Source organism: Malaclemys terrapin, chromosome 4 (assembly GCF_027887155.1).
Source record: "Malaclemys terrapin pileata isolate rMalTer1 chromosome 4, rMalTer1.hap1, whole genome shotgun sequence".
In the NCBI taxonomy this organism is placed as follows: Eukaryota; Metazoa; Chordata; order Testudines; family Emydidae; genus Malaclemys; species Malaclemys terrapin.
Window position 1 is genome coordinate 46,426,821 of NC_071508.1, and position 22,528 is coordinate 46,449,348.

General features: G+C 43.1%; 1 protein-coding gene across 2 annotated transcripts in view; it reads left to right on the forward strand.

Annotated features, from left to right (window-relative positions):
* Positions 1 to 22,528, forward strand: part of KCNQ1 (potassium voltage-gated channel subfamily Q member 1) — a 559,181-nt gene that overhangs the window by 84,233 nt on the left and 452,420 nt on the right. For both annotated transcript variants that reach the window (XM_054028151.1, XM_054028153.1), the window contains exon 2: positions 20,533 to 20,623. In XM_054028151.1, the coding sequence (XP_053884126.1) occupies positions 20,533 to 20,623 (91 nt within the window). The remainder of the gene's footprint in view (positions 1 to 20,532; positions 20,624 to 22,528) is intronic.

A 22,528-nucleotide genomic window follows, 5' to 3' on the forward strand; every position in this document is an offset into this window, starting at 1 on the left:
ATCCCATTTCTCCTGTACATTTTGCAATGCAATGTATTTTTAATTAGAGATCTACTTTATTATAGCTTGTGATATTCAGTATAATCCTTTTCACTGCCTGCAAACTGAGAATACTGTTTTTATATACCACTGTTGTCTGTAGTAAAATCTGAAAACTAAATGTTAGTATATGGAAACTTTAAGACGTTAAAACCACAGAGATATACAAGATTAAATAATGATGCTGTCATGCAATTTTAATGAACTAACATACTCTGTATATGTAAATACTTTATGAATCATGGATGTTGATGAATGTGATAGGAATCTGCCAGCATTTAATCTAAGCAGTACAATGTACTTCCAATTTGTGTCACCCTTTCAGAGTTACCAAAGCTGTATCCTTAGTAGAGGTTAAACTTTGCTTAACAAAATTGTTGACTACTAGAAAGCTGCTTAGCAAAACACGATTTATTCATCAAAAGTTTGAAGCTACAGCACTAGTATTTGCATTATACAGTTGCATATTGGACAGACTGGTGACTCGGAAAGCTTTACGTGCACTTACCCACCGGTGAGTTGCAGACAAACAGATTCCAACGGCGAGGGCTTGGGGAAATGGCACTTGGGGGAGAAGGTATGAAGCTCAGCAGATATGAGGTTTTATTTTATTTAACATACACATTTAGAAGACTTTTTTGGAGAGCTTTTTCTCCAGCAGGCAGAAAGGGTTAACAAGATCATTTGCTACCACAAGAAAGCACAAGTCAAATGTTGTTCTTGGTTAAAACAAAGAGAGCTGCTGGTATGTGATATAACACTTCCTGAAAGTCTGACACCTCCAACTTTGTAACACATTAATCAGAAGCTGTTGTGAAAATACAGAGCAGACCTGGAAATAACATTAGTGCATTATCGCTTATGCTCCATTCACACACAGAGAAACTAGTTATCTATTTGAGAGCTTGAGCCCACTTGTGTTTCATCATAATATGAATTTTGGATTTCCTTTGCCCATCATGGTCTGTGAAGTTTGAACAAAATCACTATGAAAATAAGGCCTGATCCATTCAAGTCAATGGAAAGACTCCCACATGAAAGAATCAGAAGTTTTGGTCAGATCCCAGAGTAGAGTTAAGCTACTGGTCAGGGGTCATGCCAAGGATCAAACCAGAGTCAGTCGCACCAAGGGTCAAGCCAGAGTCAATAACTGGAGTTAGAGTGAGGGAGTGGGAACCAGCTGAGGAGGCAGGAACTTGGTCTCAGAGGGATGATCAGCAGCAGGACTACTGACTAGTTGCTCAGAAAAGGGGTGTGGCGGGAATAGGAAGCTTTATGATAAGTGACCAATCGGCAATCTATTGCTAGTCAGCTGATCCCAACAAGTCAGTAGGTGTAGCCCTTGTTTGCGGGGTTACACCTGTATTTCCCCTGCCTGGTCTTCCAGTGCAGTGGTGCAGAGCATAAGGCTGTCACTCAAACTCTACAGGCTTGGCTTCAAAACTTGCAGTGCCCATTACCTCCAAGCGGGAAAAGTCTGTGCTGTGGCTCTAAAAGTTCTAATCTTGCTGTTGACATATCTGAGTGTCAAGATGATATCAGGTCTCTTTTTTTTTTTTCAATTTGCTTTTTAAAAAAATCTAGGAAATTATAAATACGGTGTATATTATATATGTATCTATATATTCACACACAAACTACAATAAAATAATATTAAGGTTGCAAAGTCAAACACTCAAAAGTTAGGAAATGCCAGAGTTAAAATTGCCTGTGCAACTTTGTCAGCCTCCTTGTGTGTCTGTGTTATCATAGAATCATAGAATATCAGGGTTGGAAGGAACCTCAGGAGGTCATCTAGTCCAACTCCCTGCTCAAAGCAGGACCAATTTCCAACTAAATCATCCCAGCCAGGGCTTTGTCAAGCCGGGCCTTAAAAACCTCCAAGGAAGGAGATTCCACCATCTCCGTAGGTAACGCATTCCAGTGCTTCACCACCCTCTTAGTGAAATAGTGTTTCCTAATATCCAACCTAGACCTCCCACACTGCAACTTGAGACCATTGCTCCTTGTTCTGTCATCTGCCACCACTGAGAACAGCCGAGCTCCATCCTCTTTGGAACCCTCCCCTCAGGTAGTTGAAAGCAGCTATCAAATCCCCCCTCATTCTTCTCTTCTGGAGACTAAACAATCCCAGTTCCCTCAGCCTCTCCTCGTAAATCATGTGCCCCAGGCCCCTAATCATTTTCGTTGCCCTCCGCTGGACTCTCTCCAATTTCTCCACATCCCTTCTGTAGTGTGGGGCCCAAAACTGGACAACAGTACTCCAGATGAGGCCTCACCAATGTCACATAAAGGGAATCGATCACGTCCCTCGATCTGCTGGCAACGCCCCTACTTATACAGCCCAAAATGCCATTAGCCTTCTTGGCAACAAGAGCACACTGTTGACTCATATCCAGCTTCTCGTCCACCGTGACCTCTAGGTCCTTTTCTGCAGAACTGCTACCTAGCCATTTGGTCCCTAGTCTGGGATTCTTCTGTCCTAAGTGCAGGACTCTGCACTTGTCCTTGTTGAACCTCATCAGGTTTCTTTTGGCCCAATCCTCTAATTTGTCTAGGTCCCTCTGTATCTGATCCCTACGCTCCAGTGTATCTACCACGCCTCCCAGTTTAGTGTCATCTGCAAACTTGCTGAGAGTGCAGTCCACACCATCCTCCAGATCATTAATAAAGATATTAAACAAAACCGGCCCCAGGACCGACCCTTGGGGAACTCTGCTTGAAACCGGCTGCCAACTAGACATGGAGCTATTGATCACTCCCCTTTGAGCCTGACGATCTAGCCAGCTTTCTATCCACCTTACAGTCCATTCATCCAGCCCATACTACTTTAACTTGGCGGCAAGAATACTGTGGGAGACCGTATCAAAAGCTTTGCTAAAGTAAGGAATAACACATCCACTGCTTTCCCCTCATCCACAGAGCCAGTTATCTCCTCATAGAAGACAATTAGGTTAGTCAGGCATGACTTGCCCTTGGTGAATCCATGCTGACTGTTCCTGATCACTTTCCTCTCCTCCTAAGTGTTTCATAATTGATTCCTTGAGGACCTGCTCCATGATTTTTCCAGGGACTGAGGTGAGCCTGACTGGCCTGTAGTTCCCCGGATCCTCCTCCTTCCCTTTTTTAAAGATGGGCACTACATTAGCCTTTTTCCAGTCATCCGGGACCTCCCCCGATCGCCATGAGTTTTCAATGATGATGGCCAATGGCTCCGCAATCACATCTGCCAACTCCTTTAGCACCCTCGGATGCAGTGCATCCGGCCCCATGGATTTGTGCTCATCCAGTTTTTCTATATAGTCCCGAACCACTTCTTTCTCCATGGGAGGGCTGGTCACTTCCTCCCCATACTGTGCTGCCCAGTCCAGCAGTCTGGGAGCTGACCTTGTTTGTGAAGACAGAGGCAAAAAAAGCATTGAGTACATTAGCTTTTTCCACATCCTCTGTCACTAGGTTGTCTCCCTCATTCAGTAAGAGGCCCACACTTTCCTTAACTTTCTTCTTGTTGCTAACATACCTGAAGAAACCCTTCTTGTTATTCTTAACATCTCTTGCCAGCTGCAACTCCAAGTGCGATTTGGCCTTCCTGATTTCACTCTTGCGTGCCTGAGCGATATTTTTATACTCCTCCCTGGTCATTTGTCCAATCTTCCACTTCTTGTAAGCTTCTTTTTTGCGTTTAAGGTCAGCAAGGATTTCACTGTTAAGCCAAGCTGGTCGCCTGCCATATTTACTGTTCTTTCTACACGTCGGGATGGTTTGTTCCTGCAACCGCAATAAGGATTCTTTAAAATACAGCCAGCTCTCCTGGACCCCTTTGCCCTTCATGTTATTCTCCCAGGGGATCCTGCCCATCTGTTCCCTGAGGGAGTCAAAGTCTGCTTTTCTGAAGTCCAGGGTCCGTATTCTGCTGCTCTCCTTTCTTCCTTGTGTCAGGATCCTGAACTCGACCATCTCATGGTCACTGCCTCCCAGGTTCCCATCCACTTTTGCTTCCCCTACTAATTCTTCCCGGTTTGTGAGCAGCAGCTCAAGAAAAGCTCTGCCCCTAGTTGGTTCCTCCAGCACTTGCACCAGGAAATTGTCCCTTACACTTTCCAAAAACTTCCTGGATTTTCTGTGCACCGCTGTATTGCTCTCCTAGCAGATATCAGGGTGATTAAAGTCTCCCATGAGAACCAGGACCTACGATCTAGCAACTTCTGTTAGTTGCCGGAAGAACGCCTCATCCACCTCACCCCCTGGTCTGGTGGTCTATAGCAGACACCGACCACGACATCACCCTTGTCGCTCACACTTCTCAACTTTATCCAGAGACTCTCAGGTTTTTCTGCAGTTTCATACTGGAGCTCTGAGCAGTCATACTCTTTTCTTACATACAATGCAACTCCCCCACATTTTCTGCCCTGCCTGTCCTTCCTGAACAGTTTATATCCATCCATGACAGTACTCCAGTCACGTGAGCTATCCCAACTCTCTGTTATTCCAATCGCATCATAGTTCCCTGACTGTGCCAGGACTTCCAGTTCTCCCTGCTTGTTTCCCAGGCTTCTTGAATTCGTGTATAGGCACTTAAGATAACTCATTGATCGTCCCTCTTTCTCAGTATGAGACAGGAGTCCTCCCCTCTTGCACTCTCCTGCTCTTGCTTCTTCCCAGGATCCCATTTCCCCACTTACCTCAGGGCTTTGGTCTCCTTTCCCCGGTGAACCTAGTTTAAAGCCCTCCTCACTAGGTTAGCCAGCCTGCTTGCAAAGATGCTCTTCCCTCTCTTCGTTAGGTGGAACCCTTTTCTGCCTAGCACTCCTCCTTCTTGGAACACCATCCCGTGGTTGAAGAATCCAAAGCCTTCTCTCCGACACCACCTGCGTAGCCATTCGTTGACTTCCATAATTCAACGGTCTCTACCCAGGCCTTTTCCTTGCACAGGGAGGATGGGCGAGAACACCACTTGCATCTCAAACTCCTTTATCCTTCTTCCCAGAGCCACGTAGTCTGCAGTGATCCGCTCAAGGTCATTCTTGGCAGTATCATTGGTTCCCACGTGGAGAAGCAGGAAGGGGTAGTGATCCGAGGGCTTGATGAGTCTCGGCAGTCTCTCTGTCACATCGTGTATCCTAGCTCCTGGCAAGCAGCAGACCTCTCGGTTTTCCCGGTCGGGGTGGCAGATAGATGACTCAGTTCCCCTGAGGAGGGAGTCCCCGACCACCACCACCCTCCTTCTCCTCTTGGGAATGGTGGTCGTCGAACCCCCATCCCTAGGACAGCGCATCTTTTGCCTTCCAATCGGTGGAGTCTCCTTCTGCTCCCTTCCCTCAAATGGGTCATCTAGTCCACTCTCCGCATTAGTACCTGTAGAGAGAACATGGAAACGATTGCTCACCTGTATCTCCATTGCTGGTGCATGGACACTCCTCTTTCTCCTTCTGGAGGTCACATGCTGCCAAACTTCTTCACCATCCTTCTGTCCCTGCTGCGCCTGCTCTGAATCTTCAGAACATTGTGGCCATAGAAGCATCTTCTGACGTCTGTCCAGGAAATCTTCATTTTCCCTTATGCAACGCAGAGTCGATACTCGTTTCTCCAGACCTTGAACCTTCTCTTCCAATATGGAGACCAGCTTGCACTTTGTACAGACAAAGTCACTTCAGTCCTGTGGAAGAAAGACAAACATGGCACAACCTGTGAAAGTTACAACAGCTGATCGCTCACCTTCCATATCACCTTACTCTTAAGAGCTTCCTCAGCTGTTGCAGGAACTACTCAGAGAAACCTGCAGATGAAAGCCTCAGGGAGCTCTCCCCAGGCAAACTCCCTCTGTTAGCCTCTGCTGTTCACCGCTGACTGCCCTTATATACCAATCAGGCCCACCTGGAACAAAGCACTCCCAATTCACACTTTTCAAACAAACAAACAAGCAAGCAATCAAGCACAGGGTCAAACTGACAAACTGTCCCAGCAACAGACACTCAGATACTCACCAACACAGCCCCCCTAATGCAGCACTTAGCGTACCTCCTCTCGGACAGATCCCAGGCAAAAGGCTATCAAAAAAATATGATAGTATTTAATTACATGCTCACATACTATTTTCTCCACAGGACCTCTGCCTCACTCAGTATACAGAATTGACTTGCTCTGGGAGTGAATTAAAGTTGGGTAGTGAAAGAGACTTGTCTATAGGTCCCCTGCTTCATTTGTTCGGATGTTGGAATGTGTGTAATGAATGAGGCGGGAGATTGTAGGAAGAGAAAGGATGGTCTTATGCTTAAGACAATTGAATATTGCCCTGGAGAACTGGATTCTATCCCTGTCTCCATCACAGAGTTCCTGTGTGATGTTGAGCAAGGCACTTGAACCAAGCTTTTTGCAGGTGGTCATTAATAGTGTGCTCTTGTTTTCTGAGTACCACGGGACCTGATTTGCAGAAGTGCTGAGCACTCAGATATGCAGCTGAAATAATTGTGAGTTGTGCTTTGAACATATTAAGTGCTGTATAATGCTAAGTCCTCTGAAAAATCAGGTCCTAGGTATTTCAAATTGGGTACCCACTCATTTTGGGTACTTTTGACCTTAATTTCTCTCTGCCTCAGTTTGTAAAATAGGGATAATATGTCTTCATCTCACAAGGGTGTTGTGAAAATAAATATGGTAAATTGTTTGCAAAAAAAAAAAAAAACCAACGTAGGTATATAGTAATGAGCACCAAAGAAAAGCCTATGAGAAAATTAATTATTCTGGTTCCAGAGCAGGGTTTGAATAGTGTTCGGTAAATAAAGCATGGGGATCACACCGAACAATGAGGAGAAAACAATACTGAATAGCTGTTCATTAACTGAAATCCATCCATCTGAATGAGGAAGGGTCCTATGGAACAAAATAGCATGTGATTATGTAATTAAAGACTGTATCCTAATGCATTTACATAAGGGTGTCGAATTACAGTTGCACAAGCAACCTTAATTTTGGCATTTCTTTACTTCTGAAGTGCTTGGCTTAGCAGTCTTAATGATCTTTTAACATAAGTTTTTTTGAGTGTAATATATTTATATATATGGGACTGTGTATGTGAGAGAGTAATATATTTATTTCACACTATCATTCATCCTTGTGATGAGAACATTCAGGTCTCAGAGGAGATGAGGAGACTTACTGAAAAATAGCCAGAAAGGAAAGAAGCAATGCAGAAAAGAATGGGTATCTGAGATGTTCCCCTTTTGTACCAAAACCACTAACTTCATTTTTTTAATATTTGAGCTTTTTAATTTCTAAGAATTTGTCCCAAGAACCTTTGTCAAATTATTATTTAAATTGCTGTATGTACTTGTCATTAGATGCTTTCCTTCCATGTCTTCCATCCTTAATTAATCATTGGTAGATGTGGGTTTTGCCATTGGCATGGCAGTAGTCTTTCCAGGTCTCATCCAAAGCCCAAGGACTCTCATTGACGGTATCTTGGATCAGGTCCTTTGTGTGCAGAATTGCTAAAGCAGCCTGGTTCTTGACTGAATGCTGAAGAACATCTCAATCCTTATGATCATGCACCAGTAGCTTGTCAGAGCTAGGCGGTATTTTCCCTTTGGCCTTGTTTATTACGTGTAACACTTCCTTTGATACTGGCTGTATGCACAGGATTAAGGCACCGGATTTATAGGAATTAATTTGTTAGTTTTTATATAGCACTTTACATGTTCAAAGAGCTATAAAAATATTAAGTATTGTTGTTATGAAGCAGCAGTCAAAGAGCTTGGTGCTGCAAAGAGTGCTCTGGCCCCCATCCAGAAATGCACTTAAGGATATGCTTTCCTTTCAGTGTGGGGGGTAGTCCTTCTGACTGGGAATCCCTAGCTCATACATAGTCCTGAAGCTGCTCTAACTTGTGCCAGGGGACTATTAGACCCCCAGCAGCTTATGGCGTAAATGACATCTTTGTCCCTAGCCCTCTGATCCTACATTAAGTATGGCTTGGCCAAATTTGAAGATTGATCCTATAAGTTGGGCATGTAAAAAAATTAGTTTACCCTTCAGAACACTGTTGAGGCTTTCCTAGGATTAGTTATTTGAAGTTGAGTATGAGAAGTGAGTTGACTTTGAGGATAAAGGCATAGTCCAAATGATTAATTTCTTTTCTGAATTTATACTTTGTTACTGTAAAGAATATCCTCCTTGCTCCCAGAGGAATCTGGCTCTAGTATTTTTTCTTCTTCTACCTTTAAAGGAAGTAGTAATTTTGTAGCACCAAAGACGTGATTAGCAAGCATGAAATGAGCCATGAACTGCTTCTTGGTAAAGGTGGTGGTAATTTGCGTTACATCATAACACTATCCATTAGCGTTTGGATGTTGTTCCAGGGATGCGCCATAAATAACTGGCATTCAGTACTGATTTATGAAAAAAACAATTTGGCAGGATGCATTTATTCAAGTTATTTAAAAACGTTGCTGAATTGCTCAACTGGGGTGTAACCCATAAATTATGACTGTCTGGAGGTCAGGAGAACATTTTGATACCTTTGTTGAACTGTACATTCAATCCAGTTACAAATCCAGGCAGCGTGCTATACATAGGGAAAAGCTATTGGAAAGAGTTAATGAATTGAACACTCTCTAGTTGTGTATGTTGTTGGATAATCTCCTTTATATCAAAGAATAAGTCCTTATATTGATTAGCCCTGAGCTCCATGTGAGCAGACTGATGTGGCTATGCAGAGCCAGTTCAATGGAGCTCTGTATGGATCCAGTGATCTAGTCACTTAGAGGCTGTTACAGGGTGAGAGCCTTGGGGCAGCACTTTGAGTTAAACCAGCCTTCGTAGAACGCAGTAGGGAAAGCACTGCAATCTGTCCACACTGACAGCTGACAGCGCACTGGCGTGGCCCCATTAGCAGCTCTTGCAATGGCCACAGAGAGCAGTGCATTGTGGTAGCTATCCCAGCATGCAAGTGGCTGCAACGTGCTTTTCAAATGGGGTGGGGTGGGGTGGAGTTTGACAGGGAGTGTGTTGTGTGTATGTGGGGGGAGAGAGAATGGGTTTTTGGGAGGCTGAGCGCATGTCAGCATGCTGTCTTGTAAGTTCAGACAGCAGCAAACCTCCCCTTCCCCCCTGTCCCGCCATACACAGCATTCCACTGTAATGGTTGCTTTGTCTTGGGGCAGATAAGCATGCCGGCTGTCAGAAACGGAGCTTTCAAAAGGCATATCCAAAACAATGACAAGAGTGGCCACTTTATTTAAGTGGATTATGGGACATTTCTGGAGGCTGATCACAGCGCAGTAATGCAACACCTCATTCACACTGGCGCCACGGTGCTCCAGCGGGGTCGCATCAAATGTTATTCTACTCACCGAAGTGGAGTACCAGGAGTGCTCTAGCCAAGAAGTCAGAGCGCTCTACATGCCTTGTCAGTGTGGAAGGGTAGTGAGCTAGTGCGCTCGGGGCTCCTTTAATGCGCTGTAACTTGCAAGTGTAGCTAAGCCCTTAGAATGTAAAGTACTTGGGATTGGCATGCAAAGAGCTATGTTAATGTCATGTTGACACTCGTTATGAATTTTTTCCTGCCTTTTTGTGACTGAAGACTTTCCCTTATTTTGTGAAAACATTGCAGACTTTCATTACAGGATCAAATGGTTTTGTGGATATTTTATTTTTCCTAACAAGTGTCACTCAGTAGTCTTGCTCCCAAGATCAGAGCAGTGCAAAATGTAGCAGGAATTTGCATATGGAAATAGATGTTTCTGGAGTATTACAGAATTAGATTCAGGGCATTATTTTCATCTTATCTATTAGCAAGCACGACTTTTGCAGTGAAAATAGAAACCTGCTTCTCTGATAATGACATTTTTTTTCATGGGACAAATTTGCTCTTCATTATCAGAAGAAATTCAGGTACACCATTCTCAAAGCAAAAACTGATTTGCATGACAAGAAATGGTGTGCAAATTTTCCCTTTTTATGAAAAATTTAAATGGAGAATGAAACACTAAATAAATAAAATCATGAACACTAATTTTCATTAATACGGATATTTTTCCACCCAGTTATGCTCTGAATGCATCTGATGCTGCCAACTGACCTATCCTCCTATCCAAACTTTCTCAATAGGGCAAAGTTGTTAATAATACTGTGTATTCTAGAACAGGAACTAGAGTTAGAACAATCCTTTGATCTGAATGTGTACAGCATCTGTTGAGATGTAAATAAACTTCAGGCTTGCGTCCAAACTATGATTGACTATATCTTTATTTCTTATTGTTTGTATCTTTTCTTTAAGAACAGTCTTGCAAACAGTGTCTGTGTAGAGCCATGCCTACAATTCTAATCCCTGTAAATCTTTCTGTTTGTTACCTGATAAAATTATGGCCTAGGTTCTCTGTTTGGTTTTGTATTGGCCACAGCTCCATCGGAGTTTAGAGCAGCTTGGAGGCTGCTCTAAATTCCAGCAGCTAATACAGCTTACAAGGAGCTCACCAATATCTGGGGATTTCCAAAGCAAAGCATCCTCTGGCCATTCCCCTCCTTGTTTTGCTGTGGTGGGGTGGTGGTGAAGGAGCTGGTTAAGCCAGCTTTATGCCTGCAGGGGATTCCTCCACACCAGGGAAATCCTCAGCTGAATAGATTTCATTCCCTTTGTGCTCTCTGAGAGGCACGCAGGAAAGAGAACGTGTCAGAGAATATTGCCCTTCATTTCTGACTGAGCTCTGTGCATTAAAAGAATGGGGGAGGTGTGTGTGTGTGTGTGTGTGTGTGTGTGTGTGAATATGTTATGGAAATTGTTAGCAAACTTAGAAAATGTCTGACATTCATCAGGGGGCAAGACCAAAGTTGTCATTGAAATACAGTTGTTGATCATTTGGTAGCATAATGGTAGTTAATGATATGGTGGCAAAACATTATCTTCTGCAGTGAGCCTTCCTGCATTTGAAGGGCAATAGACAAGATGACCTAAGAGATTTCTTCAACCTCTATTTTTTTTTGCACGGCACTAGACAAATAGCATGGCGATTGTACAATGTGCTGCTGCCAGGACTGAGTTGCTATTCTGGCTGTGATGGTAGGAGTCCCTTTCCTTATTAATGGGGTTGTGTGTTAGTATTAACAGGGAGAGTTGGAGAATACGTTTCCCTTCAGATAAATTCCTGGATAGCATAGATGACTTTCTCTAAGGTTGCACATCCCATCGTTTCATCTAATATTCAGGACTCTGCTAGCACAAGAGACTGGTGCTGCATAGGTATGTTTGTGGGAAAGCAGTAGGTAACTGAAAAGATAGGTACATCTCAAGCTCTCTTCAAAATTAATGTTTATGCATGTGTAAATATCCAATATACAGTAGTTATTTCAGTCAGGGCTTTGTATAGCAGTAACTTACAAAAGTTCCTCTTCCAGGAAGCAGAATAAGTGCTTGTTAACATTTATTTTAAAAATAAAAATCCCAGATAGCTGGCAATGCACTGCTATCTGAGCAGGGTTTGACTGAATGTCAGTACATGTTTTACGTATAGGCAAAGGTTTTAAAGCTAACGGTAGCAGAATTGCCAATATAGGGATTTTCCTGCCAATGCATTAGCATTTGCTCTTGCCACTTCAAAAACAGGTGGCACCTCTAAAAGTATCTTTCCATGCCAACCTGTGGGAAATTTATTTCCATCCCTAAGATATGGAACTAAGGTGATGACTAAATCTCTTTATTTATTTATTTTAAACCTCATACATTCCTGATGTTGAAAGAAAACCTCTTGTATAAGAACAGTTTGTCTTTCACTGCCCTTGTAATGCTGCCAAGATGAGTGAAAACTTGGGCTTTGTCTTGCTTCAGCTAGACCTGCCCTGGGACTCTGAATCAGTATTTTGTGCTTGTTTATGCCAGTTCTGTGCACCTAGCTCCATTCTCGGAGTACCAGAGAAATCTCCCACATGAAGGTATCAAGAAATCTTCTTGAATGCCTCGGTTGTATAATTTACATAAGACAAATGCAGAAACAAGACTGTGTGGCCTGGTGGATAGAGCACTATACTGGGATTTGGGAGACATGGGTTCTAGTCATGGCTCTGTCATTGGCCTGCTGGGTGACTTGGGCAAGTCACATTTATTTGTGTCTCAGTTTCCCTCTCTGTAAATTGGGGATAATGCTACTGACCTCCTTTGAGATCTGCTAATAAAAAGCATTATATGAGAGCTAGTTGGTGATAATAATAATATAAAACACTATGCAGGTGGATAGTGAGATCTTCCAGTCTGCCTTGTAACTTACAAAGAACTTTTACATAGATTGAAGTCCTTCAAATGGTGTTTGGGATACTCTTCCTTGAGTCTCAAAGGACTCAGTTATCAGAAGGAAAGCATTATTTGTACAGTTCAATCCACCTTCATTTTAAATCTCCTTTTAAAATGTATTTTTAAACATTAGAAAAGCATGTTTTAAAAAACACAAAGTTAATTCAAGCCACCACTCAGGAGGAGGCTCAGAACTTGCTTTTGCTGGTTATTGTAGACCATTAGGGCATATTATAGTATCCCACTACTACCACTTAATTTGTGGTTGAGCAGGCATTGCCATGAGAAGCCTGTATTTTCAGGAGCTTTCATCTTTCCTACCAAATTATCCTTTAATCTGCAATTTCTGTTATTGCTTCTCAGTCTCATGGTGAATTTTCTTTGGGGTGCAGGGAGAAGTTGGGTAACATTCCATTCGATCATGTTTGAGATGTCCAAATGTGAGAGAAGCTGTGTTACACCAGATCTGAAATAAAGACCCCTTTAGTTTTTTCTTTCCTGATATAACTCACAGGGTTCCTTCTGCTTCTTTAATCATCCCAATGGAAAATTCCCAGACAGCAAAAATTCGGATATGTTTGAAGAAATTGGCTTTTTTGTTTCACAAAGGACTTAATTTATAAGTATTTGAAACTTTCATACTGTGCAGGTGTGTGAATTTCTGTTAGCACCGTGCTCATTGTGAATCATGCATCCAGAGTTTTCCATATACAAATAATGGATTTGCATTTTATTTTTGCATCTAAAATCCCATAGAAATGTGAATGCATTCCCATCAAAGCAGTTGGTACATTCTGTAAGTCCATTCAGTATGCATTCTGATATCTCATGCATAATAAGCATGAACACACACACACACCACCCCGTTTTTAAACATGAGTGCCTAACCAGGCTGCTCATCTGTTGTATTTGGACACAGACTGGCACTTAGGCATTCTTTTAAATGCCAAACTGAACCCCCCTATTTTGATATGATCAGTTTTCTTTTGTCTTTCTTTTTTTTGAAATAGTGCAAGGGGAGAAGAGGCACAGTGGTGATTGCTTCCATTACTCTGTGTACATTTGCACTGCAGCTGGGAGAGAGTTTCCCAGCTTGGATAGACAAACACATATTAGCTCGGCTTAAGTTAGCACGCTAAAAATAGCGATATAACTGGGGGGGCGGCAGCTCAGGCTAGCTATCCAAGGGTGTACCCCTGGGGTCCGGATGGGTTTGTACTCTGGAAGCTAGCCCAAGCCACTGCTACCCCCGGCTACATTGCTATTTTTAGCATAGTAGCTTGAGCAGAGCTAGTGCCTGACTGTCTTCCTGAGCTGGGAAGCAAAATCTCAGATGCAGTGTAGATGTGCGGTCTGAAATCCTTGACTTTTAGACACTGGAAAACTTAACTTCCATGCTTGATTAATATATCTCTAGTGCATTTAATACAATATGAATGAAGAGAGAAAGGGTCAAACTTCTGTGCACTGATGGCTTAAGCAGCTATAAGAATGTTCCTGGTCCCTCCCAAGCAGTAACCTATGTAGTCTTCTATTTGTATCGTTTCCTGGTTCAGAAACGTTTGTACTCAAAAAGGTATCATTTCCTGGTTCAAAAAGGTCTGTACCATGACAAAAGAAGACTAGGTCAGCAAAGATTCTTCAGGCAGCGAAGAGTGATTCAGGACTGCCCTGGTGGGGACCGACCACAGCATTCCCCTGGGATGCCCACCTGGATGTAGACTCCTAGGCCCTGATACAGTGCTCATTAAAGTCAATCAAAATACTTCAATGGGCATTGTATTGGGCCTTTTACTCTATGCCTAGAGCCGACCCTGGAGAGAAACTGGTGCATCAGGCAAATGCAGAAAAAGTGCTTCTGTGCTGTGCAATTAATTGAGACAATGACCTACAGGGAGTATTATTTCTCATGCATAGCTGCATTAAGCCTGATGTGTTCTGCTTCACAGCAATATGAAGCAACACCTATTTTCTACCCTTTCTTGCCAGGGTGTGCTCAGTCATAACCCAAAATTAACTCCTTGCTGACTACCATGAGCTATTGTATGAAAAAAATTCTCATAGAATAGGAGTTTTCTTTTCACTGACTGTATGTAATAGATGCAGATTTGGATCATTTCTCATTGACTAGATTTTGCTGGTGTTTAGTGCTGATTGGAAAAAGTCAAATAGCCTTTCCTGAAAGAGGAAAGTGATTTGCTGCCATCTGGTGGTCAAATTTATTGACTGGTAAATCTTGTAATAGGTGTGTCAGCCAGTGGTTGTCGTTCTTGTTACTCTCAGTCGTGGATGCTGGCAGGCCTGTGCCATACACAACACTGCATACAACTTCAGTTTTCTTGAAGGCAACTCTTTAGCATTTGTCAGGCTTTTTACTAAGATACCATTAGATATTTATATGTATCTGCACCCACTTGTATTAGCTAGTGACTGTGCTATTTCTCATGGCATGTCTTCTCTGGGAGACTATAGAGTGCAAATGGGGTGAACAGTTGCTTGGGTAATGTGTGTACAGATTTCAAATTATTAGCTACATCCTGGTGCCAACCTATCATCTCTGTGCATTTGTTATTTCTAGTTAGGAGGGACAAAACATAGAGCAATTGCAAAGAACATTTTTTTTTTTTTTTGGTAGACAAGTAAAATATCATTCGTTTTTCTTTATCATCCATTGTTACGACAAGCAACAGGTGAGCAGATTTTCTTCCTGAATCGGTAAATTTTCTCTGTGGGAGACCCTTGTTTAAAATACTGGCAGCAGGTCACTGTGTTAACCTCTTTGCTTGTACAACTCCCCACCTTGTACATGTCTGTCTCTCTTATAGATATTGATACAACTTACTCCATTTGTCTCAAGCCAGTGCTGTAAATCCTTCATTTTCAATACCATGAATTTCATTTGCGAACTTGAACAAACCAAAACAAAAACCAAAGGGTTAGGGTTGCTTGGAGGAAGTAAATAAATCTGCTATATCGAAGGTATTGTGATGCCAGCTGGAAGATAAATAACAGCAGTGAGGTAAAAGAAAAACTTGAAGGAGGCAGGTTGAGCAAGATAGTGTGGAATTTATAAAAAGCCTTCTGCAAGAATCCTAGGTGAACTTGCATTTATATTTCATCCATAACCTTATGTCCCCCATTACTACATGGCTGATGAAATGCAAACCATGCTCTCTGCATACATCTGAATTATGATTTTTTTTTAAAACACAGAAGTTTAAATTCCTTTTTCTCTGCTTATTAGCCTAATCCATGTGAAACAAGAAAGAAAAGTCTAAACACAAACATCCCTCCCAATGCTCTTGAAAGAGTTTCATAATAGTATCTATAACAGTAACATTATAGAGGGGTTAATTTAAAGACCAAATAATGGCAAGGAATGCATGCGCAACTCACAGTTAAGTAGCCGTGTGCATCTGAAAGCAGAATTTGGACTGCAGGGCCCAATCCAATACTTGCTACCAAGTATAGTGTTTACTCCCGTGAGTAGTCCTATTCAAATCAATGGGATTATTCTTGGTAGTAAGTGTTTTCAGAATCAGGCCTACTGTTTGTTTAAAAAAAAAAAAACTCCTAATCAAAACCATAATTTTAGGCAAAGGAGTTGCCTAAAAATGACTTGGTGGATTCAATCCAGACAACTAACCCTCATTTTGGCTGAGTGAAATCTGAAATACAGTGGTCTGAGTCAAGACTTTTGTGTGTCTCATGAGTAGGGCCCTACCAAATTAATGGTCCATTTTGATAAATTCAAGGTCATAGGATTTTAAAAATCTTACATTTCACAGTTTCAGATATTTAAATCTGACATTTCACGGTGTTGTAACGATGAGGGTCTCAATCCAAAAGGGGATTGTGGGTGGAGGGGTAGCAAGGCTATGGTAAGGGTGGCAATACCGTGACACTCCTTATTTCTGCACTGCTGCTGGCAGCAGCACTGCCTTGAGAGCTGGGCTCCCAGCAGCCGTGCAGAAGTGAGGATGGTGTGGTGTGGCACTGCCACCCTTACTTCAGCACAACTGCTGTTGGTGGCACTGCCTTCAGAGCTGGGCTCCCAGCCAGCAGCCGTGGAGCTTTCTGCAGCTGGGGGAGGTTCCCAGAGATGGGTCTGACCCAGCCCCAAGAGCAGTCTGTGCAGAGGAAGAGGAAGTCCCATCCCTCCCCAGCCCAGCTGGGACAAGCAGTGGGAGTCCGGCACATGATAGGAGCCCCCAGCTGGGGTGCTCCCAGCCCTGTCTGTCTCTATCTGCGGGTTCAGTTCTTGAGGTTTAAAGGGGCCTTGGTGTGTGTGTGTGTGGGGAGGAAAGTAGGGTTGCCAACTTTCTAATAAAAAAACCAAACATCTCTGCCCAGCCCCTTCCCTGAGGCTCCCATGCCCCTTCTCAGAGGCCCCGCCTCCACTCGCTCCGTCCCCTCCCACCGTCGCTCACTCTCCCCCACCCTCACTCACTTTCACCAGGCTGGGGCAGGGGGTTGGCGTGTGGGATGGGGGTGAGGACTCTGGCTGGGGGTGCAAGCTCTAGGGTGGGGCTGGGGATGAGTGGCTTAATGTGCAGGAGGGAGCTCTGCGGCTGGGAATGAGAGGTTCGGAATGCGGGAGGAGGTGTGGGCTCCGGCTGGGGGTGTGGGCTCTGGGGTGGGGCCTCCCTACCTTGCCTGCACAGGCCCAATCCAGTTGGTATGCTCAGAGGCTGCCCACTGGATCATGTCTCCTTCAAAAACTCGCTACTGCTGCTGGAAGAGGAGAAGGTGCCCCAGGAAAATTCCGAGGTGGGTCTCCCTCAGTTACTCAAGTTGAAGCTGTTGCACTGTGGATAAATACTTAGTCATTGGTGAGAGAGAGAGATTCGGTAGCCAGGTGGTTAGGGTACCTAGAAGGTGGGAGACCCAGGATCTAGTCCTCCTCCTCCAGTGAATTTCATTATTTATCCACAGTGGAACAGCTTCCGCAGAAGAGACTGAGGGAACCCACATCAGAATATCCCACAGCCCAGTGGTTAGAGCACTCTCCTGAGAGGTGGCAGACACCTGTTCAAATCCTTTCTCCCCATTAGGCGGGGTGTGTGTGTAGAATATAAGCCTGTTCTCACACGTCCAAAGTAAGTGCTCTACCCAATGGACTAAAAGTTAAAGGTGGGCACCACCATTACTACTTCCTCCTTCACACCCAGTCATTTTGTGTGGAGTGAGGCAGATGCCTAACTCACTGTCACAAAAAACAACTTAAGTGCCTAAGCGGCTTGACTTCAGGAGGCGGGTTCCCATTCATGAATCGCCAGCAGAGATAGGCACCTCCCTCCATCCCTGACTTAGGTACCTATTTCCATAAGGGGAAGGGGTTTAGGACATATCCCTCTCATTGGCATCTTCCATTGGCTAGCTTACGTGGCTCCCTGCCTAGTGTGCTGGCTTTTGTGGATGGCATTCTAAGGTGCCAGTCTCTTCCATTCATTGTATAGCGAGCCTAGGCAACCTCAGTCTTTGTGGCTCACAGTGTTTGTTCCTTTGCGGATCTCAGTTTTAGCCTCTCTGTCTTGGTTCCTCATCTGTAAAATGGGGATAATAGCACTGCCTTACCTCACAGGGGTGTCATGAGGATAAATATACTAAACAGTGTGGGGTTCTCAGATATTATTGTAATGAGGATCTTATAGTACTATAGATAAATTAGAAGTGCTTATACTGTAACTACTAGTATCTCAAATATGTCTTATGTTGCCAGTCCTCTTTTGTTTACATTTATAAAATATTAACATCTACTTGTGATGACTAGTGAGATGATTTTTGATTAAGATATTTAGCCAGTGTCTTCCTCTAAATGTATTGATCCAAGTCCATCCCTTCCTACTAAAAGTGGGAGGAAGTCTCCAAGGAATGCCCCCATATTATCCCACTGGGTGGGTATAATCAATGTGCGCATGCACGCAGCTCAGCCACATGGCAAATGCTATAGGATCTCCCTTCCCCCCTTAACTTGGTGGGTCTCCCAGTCTAGGTGAGAGCCAGAGCTATCTAGATAGTGGCTCTATGGTTTTACACCAGGTCATCCCTCTCTTTCCCAGCAACAATACCCCCGAGCTGTGTTATCTGCTCCGGAGGTTCTGTGTGGGATCAAACAGCAACCTGCATCTAACTAACCCCAACGTCACCCCTCCCATTTCCCCCCTATATCCCCCACACTGTTTCAGCTCCTTATTCCTGATCTGTGCAGTCTCAACTCTCTCTTACCTCCGGAGTGGACCCTGGAATGCATGGAGAGGCTTCCACTTGGTCTAATGGTGGGAATGAGGGTGCCAGGGATGTGGTGCTGCCTCCCTTTTGTGTGTGATGGTCTTCTGTGCTTGGTTTTGTGGAGGACCATCTGGGCCATTATTATGTAATAAGTAACCTAATTAAAATTTTACACTGATTAAAATAAATATAGAGCTACTGATCTCGTCACATACCATTGAATGCTGTACTGCCTTGTATTCTTAACAGTTTATATATAATCTAAGTCTATTTTATTTATAATTTCTATAACAGTACTACATTGACGCACATTAGGGAACTCTTGTGCCTACTCGGGCCAGTTAGTGTGTGACACTGGGGCAGACTAGAATTTACATCCCACGGCTGCAGACAAGCCCTAACCTAACAGTTAGTTGAGCAACAGAAAATATGCAGGTGGATAGTATGAAACTGTAGCTGCTGGGGAACATTTGTAATTTGATTAGTTTTTTGGGATTCAAAAATGACATACAATTTACAATAGAATCCCAATTCTCTGAATGCCCATTTTCCAACTCTCTGACCCCTTCTAACCTAATGCTGAAGATGTTTAGTGTCATCCACTTGGTTTACTTAAACGGAAATTTGACTGCACTATTAACTCTCCCATTAGATGTCAACTAAAACTATTACTAGAATTAGAGATTAATCCTATTCCACAACTTCATACAATTCTAGAGGAAATCTTTTGAATTCAGAGCGACACTTGTGACTTCTTTCCTCTATGAATCAGACATATATTTGTCAGTCATTGGGAAATCTAATTAATTAATTAAACAAAGTTTTTAAAAGTAAAATTATTTATTCAAATATAGTCAAGAGGGACACTATAAATCTCTATAAAATAAATAAGTAACGTGATAGGTTTTGATCTGTAGACCAAAAAAGGCTGATGGGTCATTCTAACCTTACTCCTTGTATGGCAAAAGAGATATGCCAAATGACTTGCAAAATATATAAAATGACAATCTGGTAGGAATGTATATTATCCGTGACAATATTTAAATAATGTCACAAGTAAAAAAAAAACAAATGTAAATGGAATAATAATTCTCAAAAAATGAGTTTCTTAAAATACACCTCTTCCCCGATATAACGCTGTCCTCGGGAGCCAAAAAATCTTACCGCGTTATAGGTGAAACCGCGTTATATCTAACTTGCCTTGATCCGCCTGAGTGTGCAGCCCTGCCCCTTCGGAGCACTGCTTTACCGCGGTATATCTGAATTTGTGTTATGTTGGGTCGCGTTATATAGGGGTAGAGGTGTAATTGTTGAAAGACCAAAAACTCATGTAAAATACATAAGAATGGTCCTACTGGGTCAAACCAAAGGTCCATCTAGCCCAGTATCCTGTCTTCTGACAGAGGCCAGTGCCATGTGCCCCAGGGGGAATGAACAGAACAGGTAATCATCAAGTAAGTGATCCATCCCCTGTTGCTCATTCCCAGCTTCTGGCAAATAGAGACTAGGGACGCCATTCCTGCCCAGATTGAAATATTCCTTTGACTCTCACTGGAAATCAGTTTTAAGTAATGCAAAAGGTATGCCAGAAACAGGACTATAACACAAGTTCAATGTCCAAAACAGGTTAGGGTTTGAAGAGGCTTAACTTACCACATGGAATTTCCTGGTCTTCCTGATTAAAAATGTCCAAACATTCTTTTTTCTTAACCAGTGGCATTCTTGTAAGAAGAAAACTTTCCCAGACAAGTTTCAAGTAAACAAAACAAATTTACTCCATGTTTGAAAATAAATAAATTGTTCCACAAAAAGAAAAATGGCTCCCAAATTGTTACATTTATGTTTAAAAGAAATTATTTCTGTATGTACAAAAGAAATAATGAAATTAAAATTTAGTTTATTTTGCCTGCCCTTCCTCCCCGGCCCCCTTTTTACTAAATTATAGTATAAGATATTTAGTAATGTTTGCTTTTTTTTCCCCCCAGTTTCCTTATAGTGCTGATCTGCCTCATATTCAGTGTGCTTTCTACAATTGAACAATATGCAACTCTGGCCACAGGGACATTATTTTGGATGGTATGTACATGGATGTTCATTGGATTAATATGTCTCTGTGTATGTGTGTTTTCCTATTTTTTTTCTTAATTCGCATTTGCTGAATCTGTATTTTTGTGACTTGTTAAAATTCTGCCCTGTTACCTGGAATTTAAAACAGTAAATTCCTGCACATGCTCATTCATTATGCATGTGTTTCTTCACTCCAGTGTACATCCAGAATAATTCCATAGAAATGAATGTAGCCACACAGGTGCAAAATCAGGATGAGAGGGTAGTCAGACCCTGTATTCTGAACACCCAGAATTTCTGATGCAGCATGTCTGACCCATTTGAAACTGTTTCAAATAAGACCGCACCACTTCTCTTCCTGGAGTTCGTCCTTTCTTAACTTCTCTTAGTCCACCGAAGCCAATGGAAGCACTCCCATTGACTTCAATGGGAGATGAATCCAGCCTTAAGGCCCCATTTCACAGGGGGAAGACCTTCAGCTGGGTTAATTTGTCATAGCTGAGGATCTGCCCAGGAGCTTTCTCTTCAATAGATGCTTTCTCCAGAGCCCATCAAAGCTGCTACCTGTGTTTTCCAAGGGGATGGCTAAAGACAAATGCAAAGCTCAGGGCAATATTTCCACTGCACTCTAAGCACCTGTTATCTTGAACATGTGGGTCCATATTCAAGGTCTAGATTCTAATTTTCGGGGAGGTAATTCATTTGTTGTCACAATACTGCCAAGCTTCTTCAAACATAAGTGTAGGTGTGCTGTCATAGGGTGACTGGTCTCTTTAAGAGGGAACAGGTCCAGTTCTTCTGTTCCTAACTACAGTAACTGACTCCCAGAGAGGTCAGAGAGACAACACCAAGTAGCATCTATAAAAAACAGAGGATGAGTGCTGCGCTTGAGAAGTGCTGGAATGCCAGTGCCAAAAGGACTGGAAATGCCAGAAGACACCATTCCAGCTCCCCCAGAAACTGCTGGAACAGCATCCCAGAGTGTTCTGACAGGACATGAGCACTGATAAACAGCCAGGAAGTAGTTAAGAGAAGGAGAAAGAAGAGGCAAGCAGCAGGAGGAGGAAGAGGAGGAGCAGGGAGCTGGTGAGGGTTCCCTGAAGTGAGCTGCATGAGCCCCCTCAGAGAACAGGAGTGGGGAGGGGACAAGCTGGTGCAGAGGAAGAACTGTAGAGAGTTTGTGGGACGGGACTGTCTGGAGTTGGCGAAACCCTACTGGGTGGAAGACTCATATGGCAGCCTTTAGGTAACAGGAAAGATCCAGGGCAGGCCAAACCCAAGAGAATAGGGTGATTCTGCAGGAACTCAGCAGTCATAGGCATGGGTAGCACAAGGCTGTGGGGAGCCCACTCGGAAAAGAGGATTATTGCAGAAGAGTTGCAAGAAAATTGAAAGGGCCAGTGGGGTGGAGACTCTGGAACAGGGATTGTGACCTCCTAGGTACATGACGTGGAGAGTGGGGGTCCCAAGATAGGGATGGCAGAGCTGGTGAATTGCTGTCTTTTTATCTTGTTTTACTTTGGGGTTTGTGAACTGTTTCACTTGGTGGGATCTGCAAATGGCTGCACTTAAAGTAATAAATGATTCCTGGACATTGGGATTTTATTGAATTCTGAGAGGGACAGCGTTCCATTCCTGGGCACATCAAATGGTTGCTAGTCTAGTCTGTGGAAAGGATGGGCAAGTTGGTCGACTGAAGAAAGGGAAACTGAGGTAGGATGCACCTGTCACTCTGCGGTTGGCTACTTAAGGAAAAGCTGCCATAATGGGCCTTATGATAGATGTGTAATAAGACAAATTGTGATTTTAGCAGTAACTAGTTAAAGCATTGCATTCAGGACAGAAAATATGATGTTCCATTTTCAACACTACGGACTTCAGTCCATTCTCACTTCCGTCAGTATTACACTAGTA